Source organism: Salmo salar, chromosome 23 (genome assembly GCF_965601325.2).
Source record: "Salmo salar chromosome 23, fSalSal1, whole genome shotgun sequence".
In the NCBI taxonomy this organism is placed as follows: domain Eukaryota; kingdom Metazoa; phylum Chordata; class Actinopteri; order Salmoniformes; family Salmonidae; genus Salmo; species Salmo salar.
The window spans coordinates 9,741,583-9,768,665 of NC_138313.1; the positions used below are offsets into that span (position 1 = coordinate 9,741,583).

The 27,083-nt window shown below is 42.9% G+C and overlaps 1 protein-coding gene across 1 annotated transcript in view; it reads left to right on the top strand.

Moving 5' to 3' along the window:
• The window catches only part of LOC106584030 (inactive tyrosine-protein kinase transmembrane receptor ROR1), a 194,172-nt gene that overhangs the window by 115,640 nt on the left and 51,449 nt on the right, over positions 1–27,083 (top strand). The window contains exon 2 of the mRNA XM_082967905.1: positions 7,350–7,397. Coding sequence (XP_082824031.1) covers positions 7,350–7,397 — 48 coding nt within the window. The remainder of the gene's footprint in view (positions 1–7,349; positions 7,398–27,083) is intronic.

Below are 27,083 nucleotides of genomic sequence, written 5' to 3' on the forward strand. Positions count from 1 at the left end.
CCTCTACTGACTCACACTCTGCCACTCCACTCTCACTGCCATGTCCCTCTGCGCTGAACCCAGCTGGTACAGCTGCTGTTGCTAAAATGTTATAAATGCAAGGGCGCCACTTTGGTTTTAGAAGTGGGGGGGATATAACCTGGCGGGGGGGTCTGGGTGTCCTCCCCCAGAATTTTTTGGAGCCATCTAAAGCTCATTTTCTGCATTTGTACACAATCCAATATGCAGTCTCTATTTAGAACAAAAAGTAAGCAAAAATGCCCATAGTCATCAAGTTATTATTTGTTTTGGGTGTGTTAGACCAAGGCCAGAGTGACAACCCACAGGACGGCAGACCCCAGAGCCAGGACTGAGCAGCCCACAGCTAGGGATTGCCTAAATACGTATCCCTGATGTGGGCATGTTTTCAATACAGACTCATTTAGTCGTACTGTATTCCATGTAAGGGATCCAGACCTTATTAAAGTTGCCCAGTATACCCTTAATCTTGTAATAAGTCAAATATAGTGATACATAACTTGACATTGTGGGAGGATAACCAACCTTCCAATTAATGGCAATGCGTTACTTAGCCACTTTAAACGCTTGGTTACACAGTTTCTTCAGATTTCTTCAGAGTGCCTTAGACCTCTGTGCCACTCAGGAGCCCCAGATAACAGTCTCCAGTATCATCATTTCCAAGCAAACACAAACAGGGAGAAGGGAGAATCTGTAGACATGCTGAGATTAAAGAACATACTCTTTGCCAGAATTCAGCCAGCCTTCATAAGACCATAACATATGCAAATATGTCCCCTTTTGTGCTTTACACCTCCAGCAGAGGAATGACATTTCTGAGTGCATGATATTCAGTTTCACTGGCATATAGCACTTCTATGAATGGTCTTAAACTGAAATAATTTATGTCTGAGATGAAATGAACATTGCTTCTCAATTGCTTCTCACATTTTTATTTGACACGTTTTGTGTCACCGGGAAAAGCCTCTATCAACCTTTGATAATGTTTGGCAACCAACTTTGGAGGTTTGTCAGACTGCATTTAAAATAGAATTTGGCTTGTCCAGTGATTGAGAGAAAATGTTGTATCTGCAAAAATTCACCTCACCTTTTGTCACAGACTGGTCTTCCCTGGCTGCCTGACTCTGCTGAGACCCCTGTCACCATCTGATCCTCCTAAAATGTGGCATGACAAAGAATTTCCTTGGTGTACATTTATACATTCATTCTATTATCTAAGAACAGAATCAATGGTTCAATAATTGAAATGACCATTATTCCCAGATCCCAGACTGTAGCTTTAAGCTACAGTCTGGGATCATTCACTTTGTATCATCACTTTGTATCATTCACTGATACTGTTAATATACTGCACAATTCACCTGAGCTCCGTAGACTGGTCTTCCCTGGCTGTCTGACCCAGCTGGGACCCATGTCACCATTTGATCCTGCTAAGACATGATGAGCATAGTGTTGTTCACTGACTGCACTAGAGCTGCATTCCCGCGGGACGCAGGTCCCGACAGAGATCATTGCTGCGCGGTCGTCCTTTTTCATGCTGTGGTCAGACAGACGACTTTGGGATGAAAATATTTTTGTCGTCCCACAGGTTATTTGGAAACGGTCGTCTTTCTGCTTTTTATGCATTAGTCTAACTATTGAATTGAAAGCACATATTTTTCACATTATTCACACATTCAGAATTCGCTGCTTCAACTTCAGTAGCCTACCTCTCCTAGTTGGGCGTGAGAGTTCAAGTGCACCTAGTATGTGTGGTGTCATTGAAATAGAGTAGGCTGCCTACATGGGCGGAGAATCAAATGATGAAAAAAATAATTATGAAATTAACTTAAATATGATTAGGCTGTAGTTTACAACAGAGTCTGTAAATAAATATTGATAATGGAAAGAAGTGGAGGGCGCTCAACCTACATAAGTCGAAGTGCAATCCAAAAATGTGATCATCATTGAAAAAGGAAAGGGCAGGGTTAGGCTATTAGGGTGACCATAGGTTAGGCTACTAGGGTGACCATAGGTTAGGCTACTAGGGTGAACATAGGTTAGGCTACTATGGTGAACATAGGTTAGGCTACTATGGTGACCATAGGTTAGGCTATTAGGGTGACCATAGGTTAGGCTACTATGGTGAACATAGGTTAGGCTACTATGGTGAACATAGGTTAGGCTACTAGGGTGAACATAGGTTAGGCTACTATGTTGAACATAGGTTAGGCTACTATGGTGAACATAGGTTAGGCTACTAGGGTGAACATAGGTTAGGCTACTATGGTGACCATAGGTTAGGCTATTAGGGTGACCATAGGTTAGGCTACTATGGTGACCATAGGTTAGGCTACTATGGTGAACATAGGTTAGGCTATTAGGGTGACCATAGGTTAGGCTACTAGGGTGAACATAGGTTAGGCTACTATGGTGAACATAGGTTAGGCTACTATGGTGAACATAGGTTAGGCTATTAGGGTGACCATAGGTTAGGCTACTATGGTGACCATAGGTTAGGCTACTAGGGTGAACATAGGTTAGGCTACTATGGTGAACATAGGTTAGGCTACTAGGGTGAACATAGGTTAGGCTACTAGGGTGAACATAGGTTAGGCTACTAGGGTGAACATAGGTTAGGCTACTAGGGTGAACATAGGTTAGGCTACTAGGGTGAACATAGGTTAGGCTACTAGGGTGAACATAGGTTAGGCTACTAGGGTGAACATAGGTTAGGCTACTAGGGTGAACATAGGTTAGGCTACTAGGGTGAACATAGGTTAGGCTACTAGGGTGACCATAGGTTAGGCTACTAGGGTGAACATAGGTTAGGCTACTAGGGTGAACATAGGTTAGGCTACTAGGGTGAACATAGGTTAGGCTACTAGGGTGAACATAGGTTAGGCTACTAGGGTGAACATAGGTTAGGCTACTAGGGTGAACATAGGTTAGGCTACTATGGTGAACATAGGTTAGGCTACTAGGGTGAACATAGGTTAGGCTACTAGGGTGAACATTGGTTAGGCTACTAGGGTGAACATAGGTTAGGCTACTAGGGTGAACATAGGTTAGGCTACTATGGTGAACATAGGTTAGGCTACTAGGGTGAACATAGGTTAGGCTACTATGGTGAACATAGGTTAGGCTACTAGGGTGAACATAGGTTAGGCTACTAGGGTGAACATAGGTTAGGCTACTAGGGTGAACATAGGTTAGGCTACTAGGGTGAACATAGGTTAGGCTACTAGGGTGAACATAGGTTAGGCTACTAGGGTGAACATAGGTTAGGCTACTAGGGTGAACATAGGTTAGGCTACTATGGTGAACATAGGTTAGGCTACTAGGGTGAACATAGGTTAGGCTACTATGGTTAACATAGGTTAGGCTACTATGGTGAACATAGGTTAGGCTACTAGGGTGAACATAGGTTAGGCTACTAGGGTGAACATAGGTTAGGCTACTATGGTGAACATAGGTTGGGCTACTATGGTGAACATAGGTTAGGCTACTATGGTGAACATAGGTTAGGCTACTATGGTGAACATAGGTTAGGCTACTAGGGTGAACATAGGTTAGGCTACTAGGGTGAACATAGGTTAGGCTACTAGGGTGAACATAGGTTAGGCTATTAGGGTGAACATAGGTTAGGCTACTAGGGTGAACATAGGTTAGGCTACTAGGGTGAACATAAGGCTACTAGGGTGAACATAGGTTAGGCTACTAGGGTGAACATAGGTTAGGCTACTAGGGTGAACATAGGTTAGGCTACTATGGTGAACATAGGTTAGGCTACTAGGGTTAACATAGGTTAGGCTACTAGGGTGAACATAGGTTAGGCTACTAGGGTGAACATAGGTTAGGCTACTAGGGTGAACATAGGTTAGGCTACTAGGGTGAACATAGGTTAGGCTACTATGGTGAACATAGGTTAGGCTACTAGGGTTAACATAGGTTAGGCTACTAGGGTGAACATAAGGCTACTATGGTGAACATAGGTTGGGCTACTATGGTGAACATAGGTTGGGCTACTATGGTGAACATAGGTTGGGCTACTATGGTGAACATAGGTTGGGCTACTATGGTGAACATAGGTTAGGCTACTATGGTGAACATAGGTTAGGCTACTAGGGTGAACATAGGTTAGGCTACTAGGGTGAACATAGGTTAGGCTACTAGGGTGAACATAAGGCTACTAGGGTGAACATAAGGCTACTAGGGTGAACATAGGTTAGGCTACTAGGGTGAACATAGGTTAGGCTACTAGGGTGAACATAGGTTAGGCTACTAGGGTGAACATAGGTTAGGCTACTAGGGTGAACATAGGTTAGGCTACTAGGGTGAACATAGGTTAGGCTATTAGGGTGAACATAGGTTAGGCTACTATGGTGAACATAGGTTAGGCTACTAGGGTTAACATAGGTTAGGCTACTAGGGTGAACATAAGGCTACTAGGGTGAACATAGGTTAGGCTACTAGGGTGAACATAGGTTAGGCTACTATGGTGAACATAAGGCTACTAGGGTGAACATAGGTTAGGCTACTAGGGTGAACATAGGTTAGGCTACTATGGTGAACATAGGTTAGGCTATTAGGGTGAACATAGGTTAGGCTACTAGGGTGAACATAGGTTAGGCTACTAGGGTGAACATAGGTTAGGCTACTAGGGTGAACATAGGTTAGGCTACTATGGTGAACATAGGTTAGGCTACTAGGGTGAACATAGGTTAGGCTACTAGGGTGAACATAGGTTAGGCTACTAGGGTGAACATAGGTTAGGCTACTACTAAGTATCGATTACCCATTTATTTGTCTCTGCCTGCAAATCGTCCTCCTAAAAGGTAGGCTATATCCTATAGGACTATGCAAAACGTAGCAAGTGTCACTGTCATAATTCTTGCTGTTTCCAGTTCAGTAGCCATACCTGTGAGATCAGGTGTGCATGTGGTCTCAGTTAAATAGAGTAGGCTATAGCCTATGTAGAGAAGCACGGGACACTTATCTTTGAAAGGAAATGTACTTCCTAAATAGGCCTATGATTAGACTATAGTTTACTACATTGACTAGAAATAGGCCTAAATATTGGTCACCCATATTTCTCCATCTGAAAATCTTCCCACTCCTAAAAGATAGGCTATAAAAATTGCTCAAGAGAAAGTGCAAGTTTCGCCAACTCTGCTCTCTTCAAACTACATCAAACATATTGGCTGATTTAGCCCCGCAATACAATGTAAGGGCCATGTGAGAATCTCTGGTAATTTAAGCTATTTATGAAGTTATTTTTTGCTGGGACCATGGCTGGCAAGTGAGCTGCGTCACATAAGCCTAAAATAACATTACAGGACTGCGGTTGAGTTTGGGACCAGTTCTTGCAGTAGCGAGTGGGAGTCAGACAGAAAGCCAGCGGGTGCGGGAGCACGATGAAAAAATTGGTCCTGTGCAGACCTCTACTGTGCACCATGACAGTGAAACCTGCAACGTTAGAGCTGTTTATTACTGTGTCACTGTGAAAAGTAGGGAATTAGCTAGGGAAACTAACAGATTCATAATGTTACATTGCCTTCCTGACAAATAAAACTCAAATTGCACAGAAAAATTGTCAGAATATCAATCTTCAATTGTTTGGCCGATGGTTTCATTGTTTGATTCAGGTCTAGTTTGATTGAGGCAAAAATAATAGCTAATGTAAGCCAAATTTTGGGCAGCTCTCTCTCCAATGGCAAATCAACTGGCTAAAGCTAGCCAAGTTCATTTACTTCCGAAACGGGACAAAAGAAAGACTACAAAACATTTCCATACAAACAACTGCTGTTGGATAGTAATACTAATACTCATATCGCTATCTGTCAGATATCTAGAGGCTAGAGCTGACCTGATAGCTACTGTACTAGCTAGCGTGGCTTATACATACATTCACCTCAGTCGAGAGGAGATGAAACATTAGCTAAAGTAACATGTCAGTTACAGTACTAGCTCAGCACTGCGAATAAACACTAGTTTAGTTTTTTAACAGCAGTTACCTTGCCAGCTACATCAGTCAACTAAAGAAAAACTGGGGGCGGGACAAAAATACAATTTAAGAATGTGTAGGGGACATGACCCCTCCATCCCCAGTGAAAGTTGCGCCCCTGCATAAATGTGTTATTTTAAATCGTGAAATGTATAAAAATGAGACCTTGCTAATGTTGTGTTTGATTTTGATTATCATATTTTGCTACTGGAGGATAGTGTATAGTATATTGTATGATATATTATAGATAGGATAGTGAAGTGAGTGAGTACACTTTGAGTCTGTTTGAAAGGTCCTGGTGAGCAGGTGTGGCTCCAGTAAGGTTACAGTACAGTCTGAGGCTGTGACAGAGAAGGCCCATGTCTGTCTGTCCATCTGTCAGCACTCTGTCCATCCGTCAAATGAAACAAACACAGTGGCCTGCAGAGAGGCTGTGAGAGTCTGTCCCATTAAACACCCTCACTCCAACATGGCTGTGGGAACTCACTACATAACAGAGAGACACACAGATAGAGGGAGAGAAAGAGAAACATGAGAGAGAGTGTAGAGAAAGAGTGGCTGAAAGATAGGGGTGCAGTGAGAGGGAAGAAGTAAAAGTCTGGAGAAAGGGTGTGTGTGTGTGTGTGTGTGTGTGTGTGTGTGTGTGTGTGTGTGTGTGTGTGTGTGTGTGTGTGTGTGTGGAGAGAGAGAATATCCCCCGCACCACAGCTCCTGCCTCCTGCTGTAAACCCACTGTTTATTGTCCAGTGCAGAGATATTAAATTGGACAGATATCACCTCTTGGCCTGTGGACAGTGGATGTGAATAGTTCACTCTGCCTGCAGCCTAATATCTGGTTATGAAACACCAGCTGTGTCCCAAATGGCACCCTGCTCCCTATATAGTGCGCTACTTTTGAAAAAGGGTCCCATAGGGGAAAAGGGTACCCATTTGGGATGCGGACACAGAGAGGAGAGCTGTCTGTCGTCAAGTATTAATAATACCGTAGCCTACTGGGGCATGACTCTATGATGTCCCCTGTCTGATACTACCAGCGTCTGGTCTTCAGGAATAACATTATTATTACCCAGGGATGACCTGTTTTAACCGTGTTTATCTTTTCATTTCAAATGTAGAACTCGCCCAAGAAGCATCAGGAAGTTTGCTTTTCTCTCTGTCTGTGGAACTGACTCATGCTGAATGATACCGTCCTACCCCCGATGCCACTTCGTTTTGGGTCACAGTAGAGCCTCAGAACCCAGCCATCACCATGTCTTGAGACATCTTGAGACGCTGGGTATGCTGATAGCAGTAGTACTGCAGAAGCAACCTACTAACCATATGATCTCCTCCTCTCTCTCTACAGGGTTTGAAGACCCTAGTGTTATGGCCGCTTCCACTTGGAACAGCTCAGGTGAGAGATCGCACACACACACACACACACACAGTGGGGTACACAAACAAACAAACAAACAAAGATAAACAAGCCAGTTAGAATGACACAGTTGTGACTTACATGTAGAGACATGGATGGGACAAAGATGAACCAATGTGTGGGCTTGTTAACTGTGATGCTGATTTTGTCCAGTTGTGTCAATGTGGTTTACTCGATGCACTTCGGACCACAATTCACGTCACTGGTCCTGTGTTGTTTGTGTGTATCAGCTGTTCCACTTGGCTATGCCTTCCACACGGTGGCTAAGATCTTATTCGAAGCCAAGGCAGAAGGAATCCTGTACTGTTTGTATTTCAGCAGCGCTCCACTGTACGTAGGTTACAGTACAACGCTGTGGCTAGCTTGCTAACATCGGGCTCTGTTATCTGATGGAAGCATGCTGATTGGCCAAGTGTTGTGTCTGGAGCCAGAATGTGTTCTTTATTCGTCGAGCAGACACCATTCAGGTCCTATGACAGCAGCCGAGTCAATCTGCATACTCCATTTGCAGGAAAGTTTCATGTTTTATTGTCACGTGCACAAGTACAGTGAAATGTCTTTCTTGCAGACTCTAAACCCACCAATGTAGTAATCAATATCAGTTTAGTACTAAAAATAACAGACGGTAAAACAAAAACACACAAGAAATAAAAATAAGAAGAACACGAGAAAGTATGTAAGCTATATACAGGGTCAGTTCCAATACCATATTTACAATGTGCAGGGATACTGGGGTGATAGAGGTAGTCTGTATAAATGTGTGTGTGTGTGTGTGTGTGTGTGTGTGTGTGTGTGTGTGTGTGTGTGTGTGTGTGTGTGTGTGTGTGTGTGTGTGTGTGTGTGAAATATATAAACGCAACATTTAAAGTGTTGGTCACATGTTTCATGAGCTGAAATAAAAGATCCCAGAAATGTTCTTATTCCTCTCAAATGTTGTGCGCAAATTTGTTTACATCCCTGTTAGTGAGCATTTCTCCTTTGCCAAGATAATCCATTCACCTGACCGGTGTGGCATATCGAGAAGCTGATTAAACAGCATGATCATTACACAGGTGCACCTTGTGCTGGGGACAGTAAAAGGCCACTCTAAAATGTGCAGTTTTGACACACAACACAATGCCACAGATGTCTCAAGTTATGAGGGAGAGTGCAGTTGGCATGCTGACTGCAGGAATGTCCACCAGAGCTGTTGTCAGAGAATATGAATTTCTCTACCATAACTCGCCTCCAAAGTTGTTTTAGATAATGTGGCAGTACGTTCAACCGGCCTCACAACCGCAGACCACGTGTATGGTGTTGTGTGGGCGAACGATTTGCTGATGTCAACGTTGTGAATAGAGTGCCGAATGGCGGAAGTGGGGTTATGGTATGGGCAGGCATAAGCTACGGACAACAAACACAATTGCATTTGATCAATGGTAATTTGAATGCACAGAGATACCGTGATGAGATCCTGAGGCCCATTGTCGTGCCATTCATCTGGTGCCCATCACCTCATGTTTCAGCATGATAATGCAGGGCCCCATGCCGCAAGGATCTGTACACATCTCCTGGAAGCTGAAAATGTCCCAGTTCTTCCATGGCCTGCATACTCACCAGACATGTCACGCATCAAGCATGTTTAGGATGCTCTGGATCGACGTATACAACAGCGTGTTCCAGTTCCCACCAATATCCAGCAACTTCACACAGCCATTGAAGAGGAGTGGGACAACATTACACATGCCACAATCAACAGCCTGATCAACTCTATGTAAAGGAGATGTGTCATGCTGCATGAGGCAAATGGTGGTCACACCAGATACTGACTGGTTTTCTGATCCACGCCCCTACCTTTTTATTTTTAAGGTATCTGTGACCAACAGATGCATATCTATATTCCCAGTCATGTGAAATCCATAGATTAGGGCCTAATGAAGGTATTTTAATTGACTGATTTCCTTATGAACTGTAACTCAGTAAAATCTTTAAAATTGTTGCATGTTGCGTTTATATTTTTGTTCAGTGTATTTAGCAGTCTTATGGCTTGGGGATACAAGCTGTTCAGGAGCCTGTTGGTGTCAGACTTGATGCCCCGGTACTGGTTCCTATGAGGAAGCAGAGAGACCAGTCTATGGATTGGGTGGCTGGAGTCTTTAACGATTTTCCGGGGGCTCCTCCTGATGGGGAAGAGGTGCTGTCACCATTTTAGTGATTTGGACACCAAGGAACTTGAAGCTCTCGACCGACACTACTGCTGCCTCGATGTGGATGGGATACTGCCGCCCTGTTGCCTGTAGTCCACGATCAGCTCCTTGGTCTTATTCCAAGGAGCTGTCATTTAGCTTAGCCCTGTCATTTACCTTAGCGCCAACCTCAGTGTTAATCCAGGGCTTTTAATTAGGGAAGCAGCGAACCTTCATTGTGGGGACAACGTTGCAGATGCACTTCCTAATGAAGCCGGTGACAGAGTTGGCTAGCTCATCAATGTTATCTGCAGAATCTCTGAACATATTCCAACCACCCGCTCGCAAAGCAGTCTCTGATTCTGATGACCATGTCTCAACGGAGCGAGTCACAGGTACTTCCTGAAGGAGACTCATTATTGTCGCTGTCTGACTTGGATGACAGAGCTGGTGATATTTTACAGCTCTTGAAACCGGAGTCTCTTTTTCCTGGGGTTTTCCCATAGACATATATACTGTATGTTTATGTACTGTACACCATTGGGTTTTCCACACCTTGTAGTGAGGCGGAGTTGGCTGACAGTACGGCACCGTTGTGGTTAAGATACATAGATGATGTTGTAACAGCTTTGCATCACCTACACTGTTACATTATGGAAAATCCTAGTGAGAATACAAAGTGATTATACACTTACTGTGCTTGTAATATGTTTGGCTCGTCTTGATAGTATAAGTTTCCATCTAGCTTTCACACACACGCAAGCAGGCACACACGCGCGCACACACACACTCCTGGTAGTTATTTTGCTTTGAAAAGGTCTAATATGGATTTAGAGTTTCACCTTTGCCAGAGCGGGCTGCAGTGTAGAGCCAGGTAGCTCATCATCCTTCCCATGTTATGTTAGCTGTGCTCCAGCTCAGGTTTCTAGCCTGTCTCCTGCTGTGAGGTCCAGGCCAGCAGACGGTCTATGGCAGTATTAGGTCTGTATTAAAAGTTGCACTACGCAGAAATCGATCCGCCATTTCCTGATTGCTAGAACTCGAATAGTTCGCCTAATTTCAGTTTATGTGACAAAATAAGCTAGGATAGTGTAGAGAATCATTGTACCATCTAAGCCGCTGTGAAATATATTTTCCATAACCAAAAATATTGTTGTTTCGTCTGTTTTGAATGTTGTGTACAAAACCGAAAGTAAAAGATGCAAAAACAAAACTTAAGAACGGGGAGCATAGAAATAGCCCACATAGAACACATCTACCGCTTCTTAGACTTGCTTTCGATTATAATGATAGATCTATAACTCATATTTCTTTGCGAATTTTGTCAGGTCACCCAAAAAGTGACATATTGCCACTTTAACCAGTGACTCACTTACAGTAGAGGTAGAATGCTGCTGAAGTAGGGTGATTTGGGTGGGTTTGACATGTGACACACTGTGTGTGTGTGTGTGTGTGTGTGTGTGTGTGTGTGTGTGTGTGTGTGTGTGCTTTCCCCTCTCAGACACAGGTCCAAACAAAAGTCACTGTAATAAAGAGAGGGGCGATGATGGGAACAATTTAGTAATCTGGTGATGTTAAAGAAATGTCATGAGCCCGGCTGAGTTTTGGTTTCGGAGGGATTGGGTTGCCAATCACTACAACACTCCACACAAGCCAATTAGGGGAAGAATGGGTTTGTTGTACGAACATTGGCAGGACATATCTCTCCTCCTTTCTCTTCCATCTCTATTATCTATCATTATGGCAGTCAGTGGAGTGTGCAAGCAGGCTGTTCCAAAAGTCATTTCAGAAGGAAAGTGCATCGTATAAATATTTTTTACCATTTTATTCAGCAATGAATAATGAAAGTCTTGGCGATATAGGCTCTGCTCCTTCAGGGTAACTCACTGCCTGAGTAAAAGATCCATATAAAATATAGTCTACGGGCAGTGAGTGCGGTAAACTATACCAATCCCCCAGGCAGGAACACAGAATCTAACAGGTGGAGAGGCAGGGTGGTGGTGGGAGCAAGAAGCCAGTGCATAGTACCAGTAGCAGCAAACGATAGCCGGATGGGAGAGCAGACCCGTATAGCTTAAATACCCAACCAATAAGGTAGGCATGATTGATACAAGCCTCTAATTTCTGAACTGGTTCCGCATAATTTCAAAATAAACTAAAACACCACGTAAAAATATGTTTAACAATTTATTCAGAAATGGATAATGCAAGTCTTGGCGATGTAGTCTCTGCTCCTTCAGGGTAACTCACTGTCCGAGCAAAGCGAGCTATACCAATCCCCAAAACAGCAGAACCTTACGCCAGACGACTACGTGCAGCAACGTCAGAAGCACTGTTGAAATATTACCGAATGACCACCTAAAGTCATCCTATCACGCAAATCAGTCCTAAATAGAATGTTAACCATACGTGCATACTGAGCAACGTATAACTCCTATCCCTCCCTTGATGACGTACCGCCGGGTACCCTCGCTGGAGGCAAGATGAGCTTCATCTTGGCACACGTGACCATCTTTCCTATCTGCCACAAAGCAGTGTGAACCCAGCCGCCCTAAAGAAGCACCGCCGTGTGTTATCACTGAACTGTATCAATAGCCTAATCATCTATGGCCTACTATAAGCAACCTAAGTAATAAGCACCCAGCCAACCACCTGTACTGATATGCACTGAACTTCATTACGATGACTACCGAAGCGAAGCTATTGACTGTGGGCTGAACGCCGACATAGTGAACTATATAAGTCACGGGATCTCGCAGATGAACTCATCACTTTTGGCATCCAAAATCTCCTTGGCGTTTAATCTAATATAGCGTTCGTAGGAAGTAGAAGACCACGCCCTATGTTCTTCAGTGTGGATGCAGGGACAGATAGAGAAGCCGAAAACCCTGTATCTTGTCATTGATAACGAGAGACATAGACCCCGTAGATTACAAAATAAGCCTGCATATAAGAGAGTCTGAATAAGCTCTAACAAACCTTCCCATAAGAGGCAATGAACACTTGATCGCCGGCACTGATCGTCATGTGGGTGTTTAGCAAGCCCAGCACATGCTAGATCATGGTAGTATCAACAACCCATTCAACACGGCTGAAACTATCGCAAGCCTTGATTAGTCATCGCGCAGCTATACTCGTCAATTTCCCCACTAAGGTCCAGGGTGAGAACTTAAAGTCTGAGGAGGAAAGGGGAGGGTTGGGCAGAAGTATCTTCTGTGAATATACTGAAAAGACCCAGTAATGTTTAGCCGATGACAGACTAAACACCATTCAAGTAGCACAAGAGATCCTGAATACTTGACTGCTGTACAGTTCTTGTAGAACCCACACATTAGGACCAGCACAAGTTGCTTCGGTGGTATAAGATGCCTGCACACGCACTATGTACAAGCATGCATGATAACACCAGGGGCGAAAATCTGATATCAACTTTGGAGGGGACAATTACATTAAATTTTCTCAAGAGCAATTCCTGAGGGGAACACCAAAAGTAGTGCTGTAACACATAGCCTACGTTTAATATGGTAAATGTATATTGAGGAACCAAAGAAATAAGGTGTTTGCCATACTCCTAACTAACGGTACCCAAAACTACACAACTAATCACAACAGCAATACCATTGCCTTTAACAAATCTTAGTTCAGTCACCAGTTTAAGTTGAGAGTGGGGGTATCCATGGCATTTTCCAATTATGTTCCTATTTTACAAGTAAAATTGAGAACCTTTCATAATGTTGCCAAACAAAGACTCAACAAACATACCTGAGACTCCCTGTCTCTGCCAGTCTGTCCCTGCATATCTGTCCCCAACTCTGCTGTCTGTGTGCCATCTGTTGCCTGCTCTGCCTAATGACATCATTGTGAAACATTCCATTAGCATTTCACTTCTTTCTTATGAACATTTTATCAACTAGTCTGAGATATTAGGCTACTAGGGTTCTTACTTTGCGTTTTGGTGTACTGAAAAATACTCTGATGTCCGTCTTTTTTCTGCCATTTTTCTGCCATTTTTCTACCTGGTTGGCTACACACACACAGTATGTAGGTTATTTACAGTAGGAGATGGGCTTCTATCATCTTATCTTCTATCATTCTATTTGGGCTTCGATCTAAAAGGTAGCTAGCAAATGTGAAACGGATTGCAGTGACAAGAGTTGACAGCTGTATGAGTTCACCATTTACACAGCATATGCTGCAACCTTTTGTAATTTTAATCTTTTGTTTCATATTGACTGGCTTCTAACAATAGCTGAATTTGCAAAGCTAGCGAGCGCCAATTCAGTGGTGTTTGCTATAATCTTTGCTACCCGGGTTAAATAAAGGTGAAATAAAATATATAAATAAAAGTTCCCTTGCGACAATTTAGCTTTTGCAACGAGACCATTACATATATTTAAAACAATGGTAGAAGAGTGTAGTTCTGTTCAGTTTATCGCTAACCTTATCACAGGGACTTTGAAGCACTAACTTACATCATCTGCATGCTGATCTTGGAATAAATTGACGATAGAAAAGATTGCATCTTTGACGACGCCACATAAATGGAATAGGTACTAGCTAGCTTAATAGTTAATATTTGCGCGCTAGCTCTGCATATTCAGCTAGTGTGTGTGCGCGATTGACTGGATTAACCTCACGTCAGTTACGTGCATTGAGTGCCTTTCAGACAGTAGATACGACCTCTCTGTTACGGAGCAAGCTAAGGAACTGGCAGTGGATCAAACCATTGTGAGGCAAAGGGTGGGGGGGTTGCAATCTTTTGAAACTTAAAAACGCGCTATTAAGTGTCTATAATCAGCACAATTGCTTTCATTGCGTATTATTAATATTATTTAAATTACATAGTTATGTTTCAGTGATATATTGGGGGGGACAAATCATATTTTTCCCAGGATGGGGGGGTCGTGTGTCCCCCGTCCCCCCCGGGATTTCCGCCCCTGGATAACACACATAAACTTGCTTACTACTGTCCTAAAATGGTGTGCCATGGTACTGCAATGCTCCAGCAGATGCTGTGGAAAGAATAGCTAGTGTTGGCCCGGCGTCTTCCATTGTTTGGCCAGGGCAGGCTGTCATTGTAAATAAGAATTTGCTCTTAACTGACTTGCCTAGTTAAATAAGGTTAAATAAAATATTTTTTTTGCCAAGATAATTCATCCACCAGACAGGTGTAGCATATCAAGAAGCCGATTAAACAGCATGATCATTACACAGGTGCACCTTGTGCTGGGGACAATAAAAGGCCACTCTAAAATGTGCAGGTGTGTCACACAACACAATGCCACTGTCTCAAATTTTGAGGGAGCGTGCAGTTGGCATGCTGACTGCAGGAATGTCCACCAAAACTGTTGCCAGGGAATTGAATGTTGTTTCTCTACCATAAGCCGCCTCCAACGTCATTCTAGAGAATTTGGCAGTATGTCCAACGGCCTCACAACCGCAGACCACGTGTAATCATGCCAGCCCAAGACCTCCACATCCGGCTTCTTTACCTGTGGGATCGTCTGAGACCAGCCACCTGGACAGTTTGAAACTGGGGAGTATTTTTGTCTGTAAATAAAGCCCTTTAGTGGGGAAAAACTCATTCTGATTGGCTGGGTCTGGCTGCCCAGTGGGTGGGCCTGGCTCCCAAGTGGGTGGGCCTGTGCCCACCCATGCCTGCGCCCCTTCCCAGTCATGTGAAATCCATAGATTAAGGCCTAAGGAATTTATTTCAATTGACTGATTTCCTTATATGAAATCTAACTCAGTAACATTGTTGAAATCATGTCATGTTGCGTTTTTTTTTTATTTTTTTATATTTTTTTAAATCTTTATTTTAACAGGGAAAACAGACTGAGACCTGGATCTCTTTTACGGCTGTGCCCTGTGTAAACATGTTGACATGTACAGTTTTCGGCATACAGACAAGAACATTTGAAACATACAAAACAAAGACACAATTTTGTTCAGTATAGTATGAAAGACATGAAAAAAACCAAATGCTCATAAAATGAATTAATACCAGTACTAATATATGACTAGAATGAAGTGCTCGCTACAATAGTATAGAGTAAGACCAGCCACTACAATAATACTACTAGAACACAAGATGGGTGTGTAAAATGCATGACACATGACTAGAAATGCTAATAAATAGCCTAAATCTACTGCTGCAAATAAGAATGAAGTAAATATACAGTTGAAGTCAGAAGTTTACATACACCTTAGCCAAGTACATTTAAACTCAGTTTTTCACAATTCCTGACATTTAATCCTAGTAAAAATTCCCTGTCTTAAGTCAGTTAGGATCACCACTTTATTTTAAGAATGTGAAATGTCAGAATAATAGTAGCGAGAATGATTGATTTATTTCAGCTTTTATTTCTTTCATCACATTCCCAGTGGGTCAGAAGTTTACATACACTCAATTAGTATTTAGTAGCATTGCCTTTAAATTGTGGTCAAACGTGGGATAAACATTTCGGGTAGCCTTCCTCAAGCTTCCCACAATAAGTTGGGTGAATTTTGGCCCATTCCTCCTGACAGAGCTGGTGTAATTGAGTCAGGTTTGTAGGCCTCCTTGCTCGCACACGCTTTTTCAGTTCTGCCCACAAATCTTCTATAGGATTGAGGTCAGGGCTTTGTGATGGCCACTCCAATACATTGACTTTGTTGTCCTTAACCTCTCTAGGGTAGGTGGCACCAAATCGTCCCACCTACGTAACAGCCAGTGTAATCCCGTGGCGCGTTATTCAAAACCCTCAAATGCAAAAACTTCAATTTTTCAAACATATGACTATTTTACACCATTTTAAAGACAAGACTCTCGTTAATCTAACCACACTGTCCGATTTCAAAAAGGCTTTACAACGAAAGCAAAACATTAGATTATGTCAGCAGAGTACCCAGCCAGAAATAATCAGACACCCATTTTTCAAGCTAGCATATAATGTCACATAAACCCAAACCACAGCTAAATGCAGCACTAACCTTTGATGATCTTCATCAGATGACAACCCTAGGACATTATGTTATACAATACAGGCATGTTTTGTTCAATCAAGTTCATATTTATATCAAAAACCAGCTTTTTACATTAGCATGTGACTAGAATGTGACTAGCATTCCCACCGAACACTGCCGGTGAATTTACTAAATTACTCACGATAAACGTTCACAAAAAGCATAACAATTATTTTAAGAATTATAGATACAGAACTCCTCTATGCACTCGATATGTCCGATTTTAAAATAGCTTTTCGGTGAAAGCACATTTTGCAATATTCTCAGTAGATAGCCCGGCATCACAGGGCTAGCTATTTAGACACCCAGCAAATTTAGCACTCACCAAAGTCAGATTTACTATAAGAAAAATGTTATTACCTTTGCTGTCTTCGTCAGAATGCACTCCCATATCTTCTACTTCAATAACAAATGTTGGTTTGGTTCAAAATAATCCATAGTTATATCCAAACAGCGGCGTTTTGTTCGTGCGTTCAAGACACTATCCGAAAGGGTAAATAAGGGTGACGAGCATGGCGCAATTCGTGACAAAAAATGTCTAAATATTCCATTACCGTACTTCGAAGCATGTCAACCGCTGTTTAAAATACATTTTTATGCCATTTTTCTCATAAAAAAGCGATAATATTAAGACCGGGAATCTGCGTTTAGGTAAACAGACTAAAGAAAATAAAGCATTCGGTCGACTCGGGCACGCGCCTAAGCCCATAGTACTCTGATCGGCCACTTGCCAAAAGCGATAAAGTGTTTCAGCCAGAGCCTGCCTCGATATCGTTCAGCTTTTTCCCGGGCTCTGAGAGCCTATGGGAGCCGTAGGAAGTGTCACGTTAGAGCAAAGATCCTCAGTCTTCAATAAAAAGAGCCAAGATGAAACATAACTTCTCAGATAGGCCACTTCCTGCATGGAATCTTCTCAGGTTTTGGCCTGCCATTTGAGTTCTGTTATACTCACAGACACCTTTCAAACAGTTTTAGAAACTTTAGGGTGTTTTCTATCCAAAGCCAATAATTATATGCATATTCTAGTTACTGGGCAGGAGTAGTAACCAGATTAAATCGGGTACGTTTTTTATCCGGCCGTGTCAATACTGCCCCCTAGCCCTAACAGGTTAAGCCATTTTGCCACAACTTTGGAAGTATGCTTGGGTTCATTGTCCATTTGGAAGACCCATTTACATCAAGTTTTAACTGCCTGACTGATGTCTTGAGATGTTGCTTCAATATATCCACATAATTTTACTTCCTTATGATGCCATCTATTTTGTGACGTGCACCAATCATTCCTGCAGCAAAGCACCCCCACAACATGATGCTGCCACGCCCGTGCTTCAAGGTTGGGATGGTGTTCTTCGGCTTGCAAGCCTCCCCCTTTTTCCACCAAACATAACGATGGTCATGACGGCCAAACAGTTCTATTTTTGTTTCAGAGGACATTTCTCCAAAAAGTACGATCTTTGTCCCCATGTGCAGTTGCAAACCGTAGTCTGGCTTTTTTTATGGTGGTTTCGGAGCAGTGGCTTCTTCCTTGCTGAGTGGCCTTTCAGGTTATGTCGATATAGGACTCGTTTTACTGTGGATATAGATACTTTTGTACCTGTTTCCTCCAGCATCTTTACAGGGTCCTTTGCTGTTGTTCTGGGATTGATTTGCACTTTTCGCACCAAAGTACATTCATCTCTAGTAGACAGAACGCGTCTCCCTCCTGAGCGGTATGACGGCTGCGTGGTCCCATGGTGTTTATACTTGCATACTATTGTTTGTACAGATGAACTTGGTACCTTCAGGCATTTGGAAATTGCTCCCAATGATGAACCAGATTTGTGGAGGTCTACAATTTTTTTTCTGAATCTTGGCTAATTTCTTTTGATTTTCCCATGATGTCAAGCAAAGAGACACTGAGTTTGAAGGTAGGCCTTGAAATACATCCAATTGACTCAAATTACGTCAGTTAGCCTATCAGAAGCTGCTAAAGCCATGACATCCTTTTGTGGAATTTTCCAAGCTGTTTAAAGGCACAATCAGCTTAGTGTATGTAAACTTGAAATAATCTGTCTATTAACAATTGTTGTAAAAATGACTTGTCATGCACAAAGTAGATGTCCTTTCCGACTTGCCAAAACTATAGTTTGTTAACAAGAAATTTGTGGATTCTTTGAAAAACGAGTTTTAATGACCCCAACCTAAGTGAATGTAAACTTCCGAAATGAAATGATACCATCAATGTATGCTAATAGTGTGACTAATGCAACAAATATGCACTAATGAACGCAGATACTCTGCTCAGTGCAGAAACCAGCAGGAGTGTAGCTGTACAACGGAATAATCCGGACCAGTATGCAAATTAAGTTGAATGTTATTAAGGAATAGAGTTCCAAGAACAATAACCTTAGTCATAATGATTATGTACGATATTTAAGGTCTGACTGCCGGCGCTAGTCACTACTAATGTGATTGGGATGACCTTTAAAATATAGCCCATCACTGATAGTATGCATAATTCCAGCGTTCTCATGAGCTGCGCGACGCTCAGTGAAAATGACTATCGATATTGATGCTGCACTCAACGATAAAGGTATGCAGATAGACTGAAATACAGTCGACGCATCGTGATAACACCATCTCCTGCTCATGATTAGAAAACATTGCTACTCACTCCTGTATATCAACGCTTTACCTGTATGCTAGCCTAGCATAGGCTACCTCCTTCTTGCATGTCGGGGGATGATTCCTCATGATGGGCTGTGTCTTCACGGAGCGCGCCGAAATCTGCCCGAAAGCTGGTACAGGGAACAAACGAGTAGCTAGCTATATGATAAGCTACTCCCAAGGCTAATTCTACTTAGCTAGCTAGATTGTGTCCGCTATTGACTGACAACAGTAGAGCAGCAACGTGGTTGATCCCCCGGAGCAGCCAAACAAGGTAGCGTCGATGCAGAGCAAGAGGCCGGCGCATAGTAGTTGCAGCAAGATGAGACAGCAGATGCGTGTATCTTAAATACCCACCCAATAAGGTAGGCCTGATTGATCCTAGCATCTATTGGGATGCGTCATCTGATGCGGGGCACCCAGGTTTCCTTTCTGAACTGGCTCCACTTAATTTCCCCCTCAGCCAATCACAGTGTGATATACTGGGATGTGACATTTTGTGAACTCTTTCGTGGTCCCGAACATCTTGCCTCATAGGGAGGAGTTCACAGACAGACAGACAGACAGACAGACAGACAGACAGACAGACAGACAGACAGACAGACAGACAGACAGACAGACAGACACAACTTGTTATCTCTGCAGTGCGTGTGTGTCCTTAGACACAACTTGTCCTATCAGATGTGTCCAGATATGATTCACACATCACTGGCAAACACAGGTACCACTTCACATAACATAGCTCTGACACATAGACCTTACACCAGAATAGCCAATGTTAGCCTAGCGCCACAACCATGTCGTTTTAGCTGGTCACATTAATGAAACTGAATTGACCATTGGAAAACTAGAGCTATAGTCTCACTTTTTTGGTCTTTAGTTCTTAACTTAACTGTTCTTAACTGACTTGCCTAGTTAAAAAATAAAGTCAGACACACTGTCTGTTTGTGCAGTCAGTGCTGTCTGTTTGAGTGATTTTCAACCAAGGACTCTCCTCTCAGAAAGCTCCAGTGAATGGCCTGAGCTAGCCATACGGAGCATTGCAACTTTCTTAAGCAGTAAAACCATACATGGAGAAACAATCTAAAGACCTTCAGATATATGCTGCTATCATAAAAAGGGGATTGTTTTAGTATTTGTTCACTATTTTGTACATAGATTATTTTGAGCTATAAAGCATACACTACACCACCAAAAGTATGTGGACACCCCTTCAAATTAGTGGATTCGGCTAATTCAGCCACACCCGTTGCTGACAGGTGTATAAAATCGAGCACACAGCCATGCAATCTCCATAGACAAAAAGTGTTAGTACAATTGCCTTACTGAAGAGCTCAGAGGCTTTCAACGTGGCAACGTCATAGGATGCCACCTTTCCAACAAGTCAGTTCGACAAATTTCTGCCCCAGTCAACTGTAAGTGCTGTTACTGTGAAGTGGAAATATCTAGGAGCAACAACGGCTCAGCCGCGAAGTGGTATGACACACAAGCTAACAGAACGTGCCCGCTGAGTGCTGAATGGTATAGAACGTAAAAATAGTCTGTCCTCGGTTGCAACACCAACTACCGAGTTCCAAACTGCCTCTGGAAGCAACGTCAGCAGAAGAAATGTTAGTCGGGAGCTTAATGAAATGGATTTCCATGGCCGAGCAGCTGCACACAAGCCTAAGATCACCATGCACAATGCCAAGCATCAGCTGGAGTGGTGTAAAGCTCGCCGCCATTGGACTTTGGAGCAGTGGAAACACATTCTCTGGGATGATGTATTACACTTCACCATCTGGCAGTCCGACGGACAACTGTGGGTTTGGTGGATGCCAGGAGAACGCTACCTGCCCCAATGCATAGTGCCAACTGTAAAGTTTGGTGGAGGAGGAATAATGGTCTGGGGCTGTTTTTCATGGTTCGGGCTAGGCAACCTTAGTTCCAGTTAACGGAAATCTTAACACTACAGCATACAGTGACATTCTAGACGATTCTGTGCTTCCAACTTTGTGGCAACAGTTTGGGGAAGGCCTTTTCTGTTTCAGCATGACAATGCCCCTGTGCACAAAGCGAGGTCCATACAGAAATTGCTTGCCGAGATCGTTGGGGAAGAACTTGACTGGCCTGCACAGAACCCTGAGTCTGCGTTTACACAGGTGCCTAATTCTGATATTTATCCCACTTATGGGCGAAAGAACTGATCTGATTGGTATCAGAATTGGCCTGCCTTTCTAAACGCAGCCATATAGGCACATTCTTCTCTTCTCCTCTACCCTGCAACTCTTCCCCGGGTCATTGGTGTACAATAAATTAGGGAAAGGGTGTACCTAGTTAGTTGCATAACTGAATGCATTCAACCGAAATTTTCTTCCAAATGTATCCCAACCTCTCTGAATCAGAGATGTGGTTTCTGTCAATATACCTGGGAATAGAATGGTTAAAGGTCATTATCATTATCATTATCATATATTGACTCCCTGTAGCTCAGTTGGTAGAGCATGGTGTTTGCAACGCCAGGGTTGTGGGTTCGATTCCCACGGGGGGCCAGCACAAAAAAAAAAATGTATGAAATGAAATGTATGCATTCACTACTGTAAGTCGCTCTGGATAAGAGCGTCTGCTAAAATGACAAAAAAAAAAATGATTTCTGGGTAACAATTAAGTACCTTACTCAGTTTTCAATTAAAATGGTCCAAAAAAATTATAATTGCTTCTCAGCAAAGATACATTTCTCAAGCAATAATTTTGCTAGGACTGTCTGGGAGTAGTCTGAGTGGGAGGTGACAACTGAAAACTAGCTGTTATTGGCAGAGAGGTTTGGAACTCTCTTTTTTATTGTCACCATGGAAGGCCAAAACTCCATCCCACCAACACAGGCAGAAATTTCAGGAGGCCTTTTCAAACAGCTCTTATACTAAAAGGGCATCACCATCATTTTCATAATTTCACAGTATTATTCCAACATCTTAGTGTAGAAATATACATAAAACACAGGACATCACATTTTTGACTGCACTGGGCTTTTAATAAACAACTATAAGGGCCCCATAAAATTATGTTGGGTATTTTCCAGAATTTAGTTTTCTCTGTTGTATTTTTCCTGGTTTGGGATTTTTTATTTTTTTTTACTCTCAATATTGCAATTATCCATAGAGAAACAATGAAAACAACGAAAATTGGAGTTTGCCAAAAGGAGTTTGCCAAAAGGAGTTTGCCAAAAGGCACCTAAAGGACTCTGACCATGAGAAACTGGAGTCTCTGGTCTGATGTAACCAAGATTGAACTCTTTGACCGTCACGTCGGGAGGAAATATGGTGGTGGCAGCATCATGCTGTGGGGATGTTTTTCAGTGGCTGGGACAGGGAGACTAGTCAGGATCGAGGGAAAGATGAACAGATTAAAGTACAGAGAGATCCTTGATGAAAACCTGCTCCAGAGTGCTCAGGTCGTCAGACTAGGGTGACGGTTTACCTTCCAACAGGGCAAAGACCCTAAGCACACAGCCAAGATAATGCAGAAGTGGCTTTGGGACAAGTCTCCTAATGTCCTTGAATGGCCCAGCCAGAGCCCGGACTTGAACCAGATCGGACATCTCTGGAGAGACCTGAAAATAGCTGTGCAGCGACGCTCCCCATCCAACCTGACAGAGCTTGAGAGGATCTGCAGAGAAGAATGGGAGTAGCTCACCAAATACAGATGTGCCAAGCTTGTAGCGTCATACCCAAGAAGACTCGAGGCTGTAATCACTGCCAAAGGTGAATGGTTTGAATACTTATGTAAATGTGAGATTTCATTATTTGTTTATTTTTTTTATTAGGAAAAAAATGAATTCTATCAAATTTAGAGAAGGCTATAATGTAGCAAAATGTGGAAAAAATGAAGGGGTCTGAATACTTTCCGAAATAACTGTTTATGACCACTGTCGGACGTACCATTAGGCAGAAGAGGCAGTTTCCTCAGGCTTCACATCATCACGAGGCTTCCTGAGCTGGGCATAAAAAAATATATACATCATTTATCCGCTTCGAGGAATAATAAATAACAAATTCACCGAAAAATGTGTCTGTTTATGCTAGACATTAGTTTTTTTGCATGGGCTGCGTCTCAATCCACCACATCCACCGATGTCGGCCTTCCGCATCCGCGGTGGGAGGTGGCAGGGCCACAGCGGTCTTTGTCTGACCAGGAGACATTAAGAAAAACGGTTTTTCCTCATGGAAACGTCTGTAGTGTCCGAACTGTTTAGCCTACAGATGAATATGACCCCTCCTATGGAAAGATGCGACTCCCACGAACACAACGGTTCACTGTAGGGAAGTGTCATTTCCATGTCAAAGGTATACAGGTGAATCCATGGTAAAATATACTCACACTGGCCCATTCCACACGCGTGTGTTTCAGCTCGGCAGTTGAGGACCACGTGGCCCTTGCTTGCCCCCCTCAGGCCTCTTGTTAAGTCAGTGGTGATTCATGGCTCCCAACCCCTCTACCCAACGCAGGTTTGAAAGTTAATAAGCAAGGTTTTATGTCCTTCTGACATCCGTCAGTGTCAGTACGGCCCTCCTGTTCATAAACACTGTCTTCCTTTAAAGACCAGCTCTGTCTGTGAGCATCAGGCCACTGGGTCATACACACTCTGACATCTGTGCACGCACGCACACACCCACACACACACACACATACACACACACACACACATACACACAGACACACCACAGGAGACTGCTGAGGGGAGGAACGGCTCATAATAATGGCTGGAACAGAGTCAATGGAATGGCATCAGACACATGGAATCTGTTTGATGTATTTGATACCCTTCCAGCTATTCCGCCCCAGCCGTTACCACGAGCCCGTCCTCCCCAATTCAGGTGCCACCAACCCCCTGTAACACAGACACAAACACTCAAGCATCCTCTCCAGCTGTGAGTACAGTGAGTACAGAGCCGTCTCTATACCCTGGTATCATAACGAACATCAAAATCTTTACTGCAATTATTCAATTTCATTGTCAAATTTGCTCTTCCTTCACTTAATTAGCTAGCGGGTTAGGTTAAACTGACAGAGAAAAGACTGTGTTTGTGTGTGCATACTTGAGTGTGTGTGCTGGGTATAGGAAAGAATAGCGTTTCGGTCAAGCGTGTCCTAAATTCATTACTGGAAGCATGAGTCAGTGATCTTAGTGGTGGAACAGCCTGTATCTGGGACTAATGCAGTAATATCCGCTACCCCCTCCTCTCCTCTCTCTCTCTCTCTCTCTCTCTCTCTCTCTCTCTCTCTCTCTCTCTCTCTCTCTCTCTCCTCCTCTCTCTCTCTCTCTCTCTCTCTCTCTCTCTCTCTCTCTCTCTCTATTTCTCTATTTCTCTATTTCTCAGACCAGGTTTGTATATTGTTGTAAGAGAGTCTGTGTCTAGAGGAGGCTAAAGACCGGAGGAGAGGCGATGGAAACCAAGCTCTTCCTCTGCTCTCCCTGGTCAGACAGACAGGGTCTGAGAGACGAATCTGTGAATGGAGGGAAGAAGAGACGAGGGTAGAGAATGCAAGCCGGAGGCGACGAGTCGGTGGGACATTGTGGGATGTCGAGGCATGAGTGAGGCTTGAGGGGGAGTTGGAGAAGGTTAAGGCTGTTTATATGACCATAAAGTATCTTGAAGTATTTTAATTGCACTTTAATACAGTTTTATTTCATTTGAGAGTTGGGATGGGGGGAAGGAAGGTTGTGGGAGAAGGGGGAGAGAGGAGGGGTAGAGAGAGGGGGGGATGCTAGACTCCCCAGGCTGTCACCCACACGCCAGTCCCACATTGCTGTGTTGAGTCTGAGGGAGGAGGGAGGGGGGAGGAGGTGCAGGAGGACGGGTGTGCGTGTGTCTGGGGGTGCGAAGGGTATATGCCAAGGCAAATGTCCCCACACACACACATCTCTCACACCAACACACACACGCTCACACCCTGTGACAGCGTGTTAGGTCTGTCACCCAGTCAAGAGCCAAATAGAACAACAACAAGGACCACCGTGTGGTTGCTATGGCAATGCTGAGGACTGAGACGTGTGTGTGGGATAACAGCTACAGTGAGGGAAAAAAGTATTTGATCCCCTGCTGATTTTGTACGTTTGCCCACTGACAAAGAAATGATCAGTCTATAATTTTAATGGTAGGTTTATTTGAACAGTGAGAGACAGAATAACAACAAAAAAATCCAGAAAAATGCATGTAAAATATGTTATAAATTGATTTGCATTTTATTGAGGGAAATAAGTATTTGACCCCCTCTCAATCAGAAAGATTTCTGGCTCCCAGGTGTCTTTTATACAGGTAACGAGCTGAGATTAGGAGCACACTCTTAACTTCTCTAGGGTAGGGGGCAGTATTTTGACGTCCGGATGAAAGGCATGCCCAAATTAAACTGCCTGCTACTCAGGCTCAGAAGGTAGGATATGCATATTATTAGTAGATTTGGATAGAAAACACTCTGAAGTTTCTAAAACTGTTTGAATGATGTCTGTGAGTATAACAGAACTCATATGGCAGGCAAAAACCTGAGACAAATCCAACCAGGAAGTGTGGAAATCTGAGGCTTGTAGTTTTTTCAAGTGATTCCCTATCCAGTACAAAGTGACTTAGGGTTCATTTTGCACTTCCTAAGGCTTCCACTAGATGTCAACAGTCTTTAGAACGTTGTTTCATGCTTCTACTGTGAATATGGAGTGAACAAGAGGGCCTGGAGTCAGATGAGTGAGGAAATGACATGAGCTCAGAGGCGCGTACTCACGTGAGTGTGAGCTGTGTTCCTTTTCTTTTCTGAAGATATTGGAATTGTCCAGTTGGAATATTACTGAAGATTTATGTTAAAAACATCCTAAAGATTGATGCTATACATCGTTTGACATATTTCTATGAACATAAATATAACTTTTGACTTTTCGTCGTGCCATTTTCGCGCGCTTCGTGCATTTGGAGTAGTGGACTGAACGCGCGAACAAAAAGGAGGTATTTGGACATAAATGATGGACTTTATCGAACAAAACAAACATTTATTGTGGACCTGGGATTCCTGGGAGTGCATTCTGATGAAGATCATCAAAGGTAAGTGAATATTTATAATATTATTTCAGAGTTTTATTGACTCCACAAAATGGCGGGTTTGGTTTCGTGTCTGAACGCTGTACTCAGATTATTGCAAAGTGTGCTTTTGCTGTAAAAGTTTTTTTTTTTTTATCTGACACAGCGGTTGCATTAAGGAGAAGTGTATCTGAATCTTTGAATTACAGTTTAGTATTTGATCAACGTTTATGATGAGTATTTCTGTAAATTGATCTGCTCATTCACCGGAAGTTTTGGGAGGCAAAACATTTCTGAACATTACACGCCAATGTAAAATGGGTTTTTTGGATATAAATATGAATTTTATCGAGCAAAACATACATGTATTGTGTAACATGAAGTCCTATGAGTGCCATCTGATGAAGATCATCAAAGGTTAATGATTCATTTTAGCTGTATTTCTGTTTTTTGTGACGCTTCTCCTTGCTTGGAGAATGGCTGTGTGATTTTTCTTGTCAAGGTGATGTCCTAACATAATCTAATGCTATGCTTTCGCCGTAAAGCCTTTTTGAAATCGGACAATGTGGTTGGATTAACGAGAAGATTATCTTTAAAATGGTGTAAAATACTGGTATGTGTGAGAAATTTGAATTGTGAGATTTTTGTTGTTTTGAATTTGGCGCCCTGCTATTTCACTGGCTGTTGAATAGTGTGTCCCGCAGGTGGGACGGTCACGTCCCACATACCCCAGAGAGGTTAAAGGGAGTGCTCCTAATCTAAGTTTGTTACCTGTGTAAAAGACACCTGTCCACAGAAGCAATCAA